The sequence below is a fragment of the Chaetodon trifascialis genome, chromosome 10 (genome assembly GCF_039877785.1).
Source record: "Chaetodon trifascialis isolate fChaTrf1 chromosome 10, fChaTrf1.hap1, whole genome shotgun sequence".
NCBI lineage: Eukaryota > Metazoa > Chordata > Actinopteri > Chaetodontiformes > Chaetodontidae > Chaetodon > Chaetodon trifascialis.
The window spans coordinates 19,995,468-20,007,521 of NC_092065.1; the positions used below are offsets into that span (position 1 = coordinate 19,995,468).

General features: G+C 40.0%; 1 protein-coding gene across 1 annotated transcript in view; it reads left to right on the forward strand.

The window, feature by feature from the left end:
• LOC139337430 (NT-3 growth factor receptor-like) overlaps positions 1 to 10,970 on the forward strand; it is a 226,607-nt gene extending 215,637 nt beyond the window's left edge. Inside the window, exons 17-18 of the mRNA XM_070971984.1 lie at positions 1,837 to 1,995; positions 8,926 to 10,970. Of these exons, the coding sequence (XP_070828085.1) occupies positions 1,837 to 1,995; positions 8,926 to 9,111 (345 nt within the window). The 3' untranslated portion in view covers positions 9,112 to 10,970. The remainder of the gene's footprint in view (positions 1 to 1,836; positions 1,996 to 8,925) is intronic.
• Positions 10,971 to 12,054: the final 1,084 nt, after the last annotated feature.

A 12,054-nucleotide genomic window follows, 5' to 3' on the forward strand; every position in this document is an offset into this window, starting at 1 on the left:
GACAGAGGATATCATTTTCCTACAGTCATTCTCCTCCCTGTGCAGACTGTTTGCCTGCAGTGAAACAGAACTCTGAGAACTCTGTCTGCAGCTCAGTCTGAGCAGATCGCAGTTCAGCCATACATCTGAATCATCCAGGACTTCAGGGTCAGACAGAGTCCACACCTCTGTCCTGCAGACTCGTAGCTGTTCTCCATCAGTCCTCTCAGACTTTATCATGCAAGAAAACTAAAGCTGCAGTGTAAATATCCGTTCAGTTTGGAATGCTAGGCTAAATTTTGATGCTTTTGCCAAGACTCTCCTTACTACTGAAACTGGGAAATATATAGTTCACGATATAGTGTTTTGACTACTCCATCCATCCATCCATCCATTTTCTATAATGCCTATCCCTTTTGGGGTTGTGGGGGGGGGGCTGGAGCCTATCCCAGCTCTCAACGGGCGAGAGGCGGGGTACACCCTGAACCGGTCGCCAGTCGATCGCAGGGCAACACATACACAGACAACCATTCACGCTCACAATCACACCTAGGGGCAATTTTAGAGTCACCAAGTAACCTAATGAGCATGTTTTTGGTCTGTGGGAGGAAGCCGGAGTGCCCGGAGAGAACCCACGCATGCACGGGAAGAACATGCAAACTTCACACAGAAAGGCCCCGCCCGGGGATCAAACCGGCAACCTTCTATGTAGCTGTGAGGCACGCGCACTACCTGCTACGCCACCGTGCAGCCCGTTTTGACTACTCTCAGCATTAAATCTTTGTACTTATTAAAAGTTAGGGGCACCAATTTCAATCAAAGAGTAGTTAAGAGCAAGTGAATAATGACTCACTCCAATCAATGCACTGTCGTCTGATAGAGAAGACACCCTGGGTTGTATGTCTTCCCATATCCGCAACATTAGTCATGTGTGCTTAATGCCAAAATCCACCCAATGACCGAATCCACAGAAAGTGACTGGATTTCTGTACGTTATATCTCAGAAGGCTGTATTAAATTTTTATTAGATCATTTTTATTGTTATAGACAAACAGTGTTATATGTGTCAAACCATAATGAAACACCACAGTGTGCATGTGCTCTCAATTTGTAGCTGCTGGCCAGAGCACAGCATTTTTCAGAATTGACTCTTACATCATATACAGTGTAAAAGAATGCTAGCTGCAGTGTTAACCGTTAACTTCTTGGAGTTAGATAAGCTAATTGGCAAACAGACTTGGCATTCTGTTGGTTGTGATACAGCTTGGCTGTGACAGCTGTTGCTAATGAGACAGTGTCCAAAAAAAAAAACATTGTCCTGTTACAGTTCATTTGCATTGGATGATGGTTTGGAGGATGAATCATGTAAATTATGCTCTTTTTTAACAAACATAACATAACATTTGTGATCCCTAAGATATCCACAGCTAAAATAAGAATTTTATTGTCATGTTTAGAAAAGTCAAATCACCACATCACAGAAAACATATTACCAAAGCTGCAGGACTTAGTGAAAAAGCACATCAACAGCCTGTTGCACGACATTTCAGCCTTCAGCTTCACCACTGATATGTGGACTAGCAGTCCAGCTTGTCTCATCAGTTTAACTGCACGGTGGATTGATGAGGATTTCCTCGTCTGAGAGTTGTTGAACGCGCAAGACGGATTCAGGGTTTGCACATGAGCCATGCCATAGCAGATGTGTTTGATGATATGCTTATTCTGAAAAGTTCTTTTCACTGTGTCATCAATGCCACAAACATGAGAATGAGTGATACTGGTCTCGTGTGTAAGATATTCTTCATACACATTTTCATGTTCATCTTTGAAATGTCTTTTTCCTTCGTGTGTGTTCAGGTGGGAGGTCACACCATGCTGCCTATCCGCTGGATGCCCCCAGAGAGCATCATGTACAGGAAGTTCACCACAGAGAGTGACGTGTGGAGCTTCGGAGTCATTCTGTGGGAGATTTTCACTTACGGCAAACAGCCATGGTTCCAGCTCGCCAACAATGAGGTACTCTGTCACTTACATGTACTGTACGTATGGTTTAAGTCTGTTTTAAGTCATTCTTGACTTCTATTACTACCAGTCCATAGGGACAGAAAGGACAATTCTATTTTTTTCTGATTTCTTATAAAATAGATAGTTTAAAATGTGACTGTTATTAGGAACAAAATAAATCAATTACAGTAAAGCATTATAGAATGCTTGCCAGTGTGGAGAAGGCTTTGAAATAAAATGTTTTTAAATACTCCGGAAACTTTCATCATGAGGTTCCTGGACGCACACGCAAAACTGATTGAGCACTTGGCCTCTGCATTCTTTCAGAAATACTCGGGTTTGAAGGGGATTTAATACCACACCACGTGTATTAAAACTCCTTGAAAAGAGTTGGCCTTCAAATATTACCCAAAGGACAAAGCTTGCTCTTCTTTGCGGAGGAAATATGTTCTTACACTGGCAGCTTGCTCATCCCTCATCACTGAGCATAGTGAGTGAGCATAAGGAAAGTCCAGACATTTCAGTGAGTCAGCATGTTTTGTTCCAAAACAAAGGATGGACCAAAAAGGCAGCAAGCTCAGCACCTGGTAGTGATAGTTGAGTCTTTAGGTACTGAGCAACAAACCTAAATCCCCCCAGAGTCATTATGCTCTGGTTGTACTCTGGGGAAATAAAAAAGGAAATTTCAAGCAAAAGAGCATTACAGAGTTGGAGTCATGGAGAAATCTCATGGAGATCAACCTGTCAAACAGATCTACTGTCACCTATTCTTCAGGGAATGGAGCAGACTATTTTAGAATCCGATTTTTATGAGGTGTCTATCCTTTGCAGACATCATAAGTTCTGTTCTGATATTCGTGCACACCCTGGCTTCTCCTGCATTATTTTAAAATGTGAATCAGGTCTCAGTGGACTCTGTTTTTGCATCTTGATATACCAGTGAATCACTGGGGAGCAGAGACCTTGAGAATTGGGTTGGGTTGTGTGCATGCAGCAAAAGGATCAAATAACAGAGATGCTCATTCCTCACCTGCACAGACAACTGAACAGCACACTGAAGATATTACAGACGTCTTGGTCTTGTGCTTTGGCCCCAAGAATCCTTTCATTGGTCTTCCTTGTTGTATAGGTTTCATGAAGGAAATCAGTAAAGAAAAGAGCTTTTACTTGGATTCACCTCAGTGATGTCAGCTAAGAGTATGAGTGTCTTGTATATTCAGTTTAAAAGCAGATCTGCTCTTTGCATCTTGTCTAGTTGGCTTTCATAAACACATCTTAGAGGACTGTGTCTGTACTCATAGAATCTGGAGTTACGGTATGTAATTATGTTTCGTACAGGCTTTGCCCTCTAAGGCTGTTGCTATAGTGAGATAAGGACAAAGCAGAATATGGTTTGTGTTGCTAAGAAAAATTACAGAAAAAGACTTTTTGGTCTTTGAAATTTATGGAGATGCAAGCAATCCAACTTTTTCTCTCCTGATACCAATGCTGATCTGACATTAGTGTGCTCTTTTTCCAAAAATGTTACAAATCTGTAAGCCTCACTGAGTGGATTGCAACTCATTTTAATGTAAGGTCACATAAGGGCAGTATTGCAGTGGCATTAAACAGTGTGGCTTGCTGCGACTGAATGAATGGACCTTATTGCAGACACAGGATTTTGTAATGACATTGACAATGACACTTTACATAATGTGGAACGGTCACGTCATGGCTTATACCTCATCCACTTAATCACTCATATCATTTTATTATGTTAATGTTGATTGTCACATGCTGCAGTCACCTTCATTTCAGGCAGATCTGGTGTTGCTTCTAGCCACCACCTTTTTCATGTTGTTTCTCCTTTTATCAATCCACCCTCAGAAGTAATGCAGACACGCCAAACGAGATCAGATCCAATCACTAAAACTTTTTCATCCTTAGAGCATTTTTTTTTACAGCCTCTCCTCCAAATGTTGAAAACATTGAAAATGCACTATTGCAGTAGCTATTCCTCTAATCTAATAAACTTAAGCCCGAATGAGAAGAAAAAAAAAAAATCTTTGCCAGAAGGCTGCAGATCAGATACCAAATACCAGTAATTAATGGCTGGAAGTCAGATAAACACTCAAAAGCAAAAGCAGTGCTTGAAACATCAGTGGCTGTGATCACTGACGTCTCTATAATATGATTTAGATTTGGCGAAGAATCTGACTTTAGTTCAACATTTTGGACTATTATGACAAAAATGACAACTTTGCATCACAGTTTTGGATGTAGGAAATGTTGGCAAGTTACTGAAAATGTCTAAGGAGTTAGTTACTGTTTACTTCTCTCAAAAATAATTGAATTTCTTTACCAATTTTTATTAGCATTCTTACCTGTAAGCTACACTTGGGAGTATGAGGTATGTGTGGCTTTCATGTAGCGCTATCCATTAATATTTACAGATGAATTAACAGCACACAGTGAAGCAGGATCCAGTTGTGAAATCAGTAAGAGATCAGAGAACTGAGCTCACAGAGAGCAGAAAGTGTGTCTGTTGTGTTACTGCCATTATGTTTGATTGTATGTACACACAGTACTTCATGCTTCAAAACTACTACTACTCCTGCTTTCTGTTGTAATGTAAATATTCAAGCTAACAGTGTGTCAGCGGTGTCTGTTTAACTAGTCATGCTCAGTAGTGTAGCCTGATGAAGAGAGACAGAAAAGTAGAGACCAAAATGTGCATTTCATGTGGACATGGGTGATATGTTTCAACCACAGGTCAAAGTGAAGAGGTAAGCACACCTACATTTAATAGGCAATTAATGATGAAATATAACAGCACTGACACCTTGTTAGCCTCAATGAGTCATCTGACATGAGACATTCTGATTACCATTTGCAGATTCATTTGCTAAATCATAATATAATGTAGGAGACAACAAGCACAGAATGTAATTTAACAATAAATCTTCACCTGTTGGTGTACTCAACAGAGTATAAGAGATGTGAGAGATTCAGTCTGGGAATATTGTCCTGGTATATACATATTTCATGTGTGTATGAAACTGACAGATATCAATTAGACAGTTACTGTATCTGTGAAACTAAATGAGCACTAACAGAGCACAGAGGAGGAGCCCTGCCAGACACACATGTATCATTAGATAATGTCTCTGCATATAACATGACATGATATTCATTTGTAACTTATGGCAGCAATGAATTAAAACTGCCCCATTGACATAGAGGATAACATGAACATGGCTTCATTTTAGAAGTGTACATTTTCTTCAGAATCAAAGAAATTGCTGCTCTGCAGGGAACATGACACACCAGCTCTGTTCATCATGCAGCTCAGTTCTTCATCATGTGACTGACAGTGAGCAAACCCAGACAAATGCCTTTATCCAAGTGTTGCTCTAATCAATAACAAAACAGTGCCACCACCCTTGAGCTGAATACGAAAACACAACATTGCTGCTTTCACTGACTACCTGCATACCGGGAATCAAAAATGTATCTCTTACATATCTCAATTTCTTCAAATCCTGAAAAATTTCCCCAATACGAAATACTTCTGAGGGAGTGCATTAGACCCCCAAAACAATTGTCTATTCTGAATCTGCTGCTATTTCCCTTGAATGCTATCAAAGTCATTCTTATCTGAGATGTTACTCAGTAATACTGAGTAATCTCTGCAATCTCTATGGTAAAATCCTGGTGAATGCAAGGGAAATATTCAACTCATAAATGCACCTTATTTATGTGAAGTAACAAGTATGTTGCAATTTCCCCTGAATGCCAATGAGGCCATTCTCATCTGAGATGCAAATTTGAACTGGCTACTGTCAGATGAACATTGCAGATACAGATGTATCGTGATACAAGGGACCTATGCTACACATAAATGTACCTCGCCTATGTAGAGCATCAAGCATGTTGCAGTTTCTCATGAATGCAAGCAAGCCCTTCTCATCTGAAATTAATCACAGCTCAGCAGGGCTGGTACAGGTGACTCTGGCAGGCAGAATACCAGGACCTTGACATGGCTTTACCCTTGTCTGTGATAAATAGTGGCTCACCCTTGGCGTGCTTCTGGATCCCATAGCAGATATTGTCTCATAAAGGAAAAAGGACAGAAGGAAGTATCATTTTTTGCAATACCAACATTGATCCATTTCCCATCTCTAAGCGCTTTAGAGTGCTTAAGGTGAACAGTGGAAAATAAAGATTCCACAGCTATATATATATGGAAGGAAACTGCCTCTAGTTGTGTGTGAGTAAAAGGAGAAAAGGACCCCATACCAACCCTAGAAATCAGTTCAGTAATTATAGGTAAAGTGGCAGGAAGACATTTATCTTTGCCTCAAGGTTTTTCTTTGTTAAGGCCAGCAAAGTTTAACCACTGTACTTAGCAATCTGCGAAGTGATGGATCCAAACATTAGAGGTCAAAATGAAAACCTGCCACCAAAGCTTTGGTAGAATGAGGTTGTAGTTTGTGAGATTTAAAATGGTGAGCTATAAAGGCACAGACCATGGAAATGTTAACAGGAAGGACAGCTGTATAAAATGCTGACCATGCTGACTTGTAAGCTTTTAATGTAAATTTTGCCAGACGGGGCACAGCAGGCTGTGGGCGGCAATGGGGCATATAGTTGTCGGAACTCCTGAAACAACCTTTACTGACAGTCACATAAGACTATTTTCCTTCTTTTTCTTTAACTTTCTAGAGCGGTAACATTCCCATAAAATGCATACAATCACTATGGGTTAATGCTTCAGCAGAGCAGTACTGACAGTGTAGGGCAGAGGTGGTTATGCTTTTGGCCATGAGCCTACAAGCCAAAGACTTTTTAAAAAGCCTCCAAAGCCAATGGTGGGAGCTGCATCTGTGAAAAATTTTAAAGCAACGCATAGTTAAGTGCATAATCATAAAAGAAGATACGCCACTCCCATTTTTGCAAAGGAGAGACCAAAGTCTGCCTTGCACCCATTATCTAAACTAATCTCTTCATGCAAATTTGGTATAGATTGGGCTAGCTCTAAGACCTTGGAAACAAATAAACTGCTTAGAGGAATCATCTACATGGCAAACCTTAAAGGGCCTGACAAAGACAGAAGAGCTCATTTTGAAATGGAGATGGCCCTGAGCGCATGATTCATGCCTTGACGAATTCACGCCAGTTTCTCTAAAGGCAGGGATGTTTGCCTTTGATTTCAATGAAGCAGTTGCCCAAAAACTGAATGTATTGCTGTGGGCCTATCAAGATTACTGGAAGATCTCTTGACAGTATTAAGGCTTAGATGTAGGACAGTCAGCTACCAGAAACGTTTCCAGAAGATGCAGGGCAAAGGGCAATGGATCCACCTCCAGCCCAAAGTGCTGTCTCCAGTCAGACAGGAACTCTGTGATCCACCAGCAGGAATCAAGCACACTCAGCAGGGAGAGCTTGTCCTGTAGCAGGGCCAGGATGCTGGTATTGAAAGCAAAGCTGAAGTCACAAACAGGATCCTGGCATAGGTTCCTTGGGAGTCCAGGTGCTGGAGGCTGAAGTGGAGGGTGATGTTTACTGCATCATCTACAGACCTGTTGGCTCTGTAGATGACCTCGCAAACTGCGAGGTGTCCAGGAGTTGGTTGTTGATGGCTTTGATGTTGGGGATATTGAAATTGTGTGAATTGAAAGGTCTGTAATGAAGTGAGTATTTGCATGTGGCAAGAATAATGGGGCTTTACGTAAATTCACAAAATAGAGGAAAGGAATAGCTCAATCATGAAGCTACTACTTCTTTTGCTAAGGGTTTGTCTGCAATGTTGGGCTCTTTGAAGAGAGACTCCCAATTACTGCACACATGAGACTTTTTTGAAAGCCTACAGAATCCCTGAACTAAGCTAGTGAGTAAATAATTTACAATGCAGTGATTCAGATACCCTTTTCAGGCCTTGGAAAGCTCAGGAACATTGTCAAAAGAGTAGAAAACTTTAGAGTTAGAAAAATTACAAACATTTTCGTTAAAGTTAATGCACATCGAAGTCACTTTGTTTACCTTGGAACCTGCTGCTTGTGAGGTTAGCGTGTACTGAGTAGAGAGTGTTTTGGGACACAGGCTGACAAAGTGGAGCAAAGAAACCACAGATGGAACAGGTCAAATGACAGCTAATAAGGACTAGATCCACTTTGGACTTGTCAATCCTGAAAAGGGCATTAGCCAATCACAGGGGACAGATTTGAATTTGGAATGATAGATAAACAGCTCTTCAGATGGATTAAGTTCCTTGGCTGTTGAGCTTTGTTAAAATTGTCCATACAGCTTGATTGTTCAAGTAGGAGGTTCCGTTACCCACATTTACATAAGAGATGAAGTCTTTTGTTAGTCTTAATAATCCCAATAATATATACATTAAATAAATAATACATACAAGTAATCTAATAATAGGAAATGTCTCAGTTCAATATTTAGACCATAAGGACATTATTCAATTACAACAAAAAAAGAAATCTACATAGAAGCCCTGATGGGCCGTCTGACCTTCTCAGTCCCACTGAATCTTTATGATGATACGACATCATAACAGCCGCTGACGTGTTCAGCAGCATGGTTATTGCTCAGTAATTATACCCAAAGTCATCATTAGGTGTATGAGTGCTCTTTTTTTGTATCATTTTTTTAGGCCTTTCCTTTTTGAGAAAAGAGAGAGGATGTGTATTGACATCAAATTTTGAAGTGTATTTGCAAGTAATTAGAAATTTCATACACTACTAACACTAACCCTTATACTTTTAAAGCCACTATGGTGATCATATTAAAGATTTCACAGTGGCTGATGCAGCAGTGCATGTCCCCTCGGATAAACTTTGATTATTGATTATTAATATGACCAATTCCTGCCAAATGACTCGGTATAGCCAAAGTGCACTACACTTTACATGTGATGTATTGTTTAATCATGTCTCTCTGTCTTCCCAGGTGATAGAGTGCATTACTCAGGGCAGGGTACTGGAGCGCCCCAGGCTCTGTCCCAAGGAAGTCTACGATATTATGCTGGGCTGCTGGCAGAGGGAGCCACAACAGCGCCTCAACATTAAGGACATTCAGAAGATACTGTTTACTCTGATGAAAGCCACACCAGTCTATCTGGACATACTGGGATAGAAATCGATGCAAGTGGATAAGAATGGGATGTTAAGTTGGACTAGATCATCACTGGAAGAGAAATGAAGTCAATGGATCGGAGGGAAATGGATTGCCTTGGAGTGGAAATCTGGCCTGGACTCACAGCATAGTCTGAGATGGAACCGTGTGATCTGAGATTAGGCATGAACTGTACCTTGCATCCAACTGCCTGATATATAAGAATTGGAACGACATAACTAAAGTACAGTGATGCGTGTTTAACTGGATTTGAATGAACTGGATTACATTTGTGGTATTACATTATAATCAACTGAAATGTGTTGGACCTTCCATAAATGGTTGGGTCCAGGCTTGTGTGGTCCAGTCTTGCTCTTTGCTTTTTTCAGATGAGCTTATGACTAAAAACTTTGAAGTATGGATTGCAAACTGGACTAACTGGATTCACCTGATTGTACTGGTCTGGCATGGTTTGGTTTTCTTATCTTCATGATTTAGGTACCATCATTCCCTAGTCTGTGCATTCTCATTTCACAGTCTAAGTCAGTGCAGCTTCGGTCTTGATAAAAGCCTAACCGAGCCTGGCAGAGTCTGGCTTGGCTTGACTGTAGTTCAGATATCCTGTCCTATACCCCCCTCGATGTGTTTTTATTTGTGTCCCTTGGTGAGTCAGACATGGTTTCTTCAATTGAGCTAAGTTTCACAAATCCTAAATTAGAGTGATCTTACTCGCTCTGCCTTGTTTGGCTCAGTCATCAAACTGTAAACCATCTTCAACTTCCACTGAGTAATGGACATGTAGAAGTTCAGAAAGAGGACACAGACAAATTAATTAATTAGATTAGATTAATTTCAAGAAATCTCTTTGTCTTTTAAAAATCAATGTTTGCCTACATGAATTGGGATTGCCATTATTGCTTGGCCAAATTGGACTCAATGCCCCTCATGTAGAACTTGGAAGTTCTAGATTCATTCTGGAACATCTTCAAAATATCATCATGACTTCCTGCAAATTTGAAGTACTAAACATGTCTATTGACTAATTCCAAGAGTTAAAATTATACTTTTATTTAATGACCTACTTTTGGGGGCGGCTTGAAACAGTCTCAGATGGATTTTTTTCATTCGAGCAATGATAAAAGTCTTTGATTGTTGGTTCTTAGTAAAACCATGAACAGAGGAACTGAACTGCTGCATCATTTCATTCTGGGACCTTTACTGGCATGACTACCCCTGAAACCAGCAGCAGTCTTGTGGCTGTGACCAGAATTCTCCTGATACAGATGTCAAGACGGAGGCCACAATGCTGACGAAGTCAACCACCACATTCCAGACAGCGATCAATGAAAGAAGGACCTGGCAGTTCAGGCTTAATCTTAAGGAAATGCACTGTTCACACGATTATCTGTAGGACAGATTTCACTTTTTGACACTGTTCATTGAAACATCAAGGAAGTGGATCAACAAGAAAGGACAGCCTGCATAAGCCAAACGTCATGTACAGCAGCCACTGTGTTCTTAAGTGCTAGTCCAATGCTAGCACACTTCATTGTTTTCATCTGCAAAGCCTTCATAGATGAACCTTCTCGTCCTGGCCTCCTGTTAGTCCACTGAGCTGTTCTTTTCTGCAAGAACCTGACCAGACCTTCCAATCCTGAGCCTGGAAGCATGGCCTGAGTGGCTGTCCGTCGCCATAGAGATGGACTTAAGTGCCTCCTACTTCTTTCTAAACACTGGGAACTCAAAAACATAGTCTTTCAAAATAAGAGCACTTTTACATTTTGTTTACCTGCTTAAAAATGTACACTAGCTGTAAACTGTACTTGTTTTTCTTATAAACAGACATACTTTCAGCACTCTGTGTATTGCAAAGAAAAAAAAACCTCAAAAACAGAAATAAAATGATGAAAATGCTAAAGAAAAAAATATCCCTGTGGAGGAGAAAGAAAAAAATGAAGGGAAAAAAGCTTTTTGTACCCTTTCCAGCTTGACAAGAAAGTCGAACTACCCAAGGTGAAGTTACATTTCCTGTTTTTTTTTGTTTGTTTTTTTAATACACATTCAGTATATTTTTTATTTATTTTAATTTTAAATCAAAGAGTGGACCTTTGCCATGCTCCAAAGCCATTGGAATATTCTGCCACTGGATAGGAAAAAACTGATCACCATCAAAGGACAAACGGCTGGGAGGTCGACTTTAAGGATCGCTTAAAAATAAGCCTTTTTGTTTCACGTGATATTACTGGATCCACTCTGACATCAGATCCTGGACATGATTGAGCAACAATAGCTTTATGGCAACAGAAAGTGTGCACTGAAAGGATAACGATGGAGCTACCAGTCAATGAACAACAATCGTGTTACTTTTAAAAAGAATGTATATACTGTAAATCTCTTTGTCTTGAGATATGTTAACTTATTTCCTTTTCTCGAGTTTGTTTATTTTTAGCTTCTTGATGTGTTGTTATATGGTTCAGTGGAAGCCGATAGATATTTTGATAATATTTCTTTCCAGTTGTAATTACTGTTATTATTTACTTCAGCTAGTCACACAGTTGTAGAATGTCTTTTCAACATTTTAACAAGATAACCTACATTTAGATAATTTCTATTCATTGTGTTTTTAGTTGCTCATTTAATGGTAATGTATTAGTCGGGACAATAGAGGGAAGATGTAAAGTTATTGGGTCGATGTCCTATTAACCACCTCAGAGTGCAAGCGCTGTTCCAGGATCAGAAACACTCTTCAGTCTTAAAGGAACAGTTCAGCATTTTGGGATTTACTTTTGTTTGCCATTTGCCACCCAGAGACAGATAGAAAGATTGATGTCGGTTTAATCTGTGTGTCTGCTAATGGTGTGTTTAGCCTAATTTAGCATAAAGATTGGAAACTGCTAGCCTCTCTCTCTCTCTCTCTATATATATATATATATAGATATATATGCAGAGAGATATATGCTCATG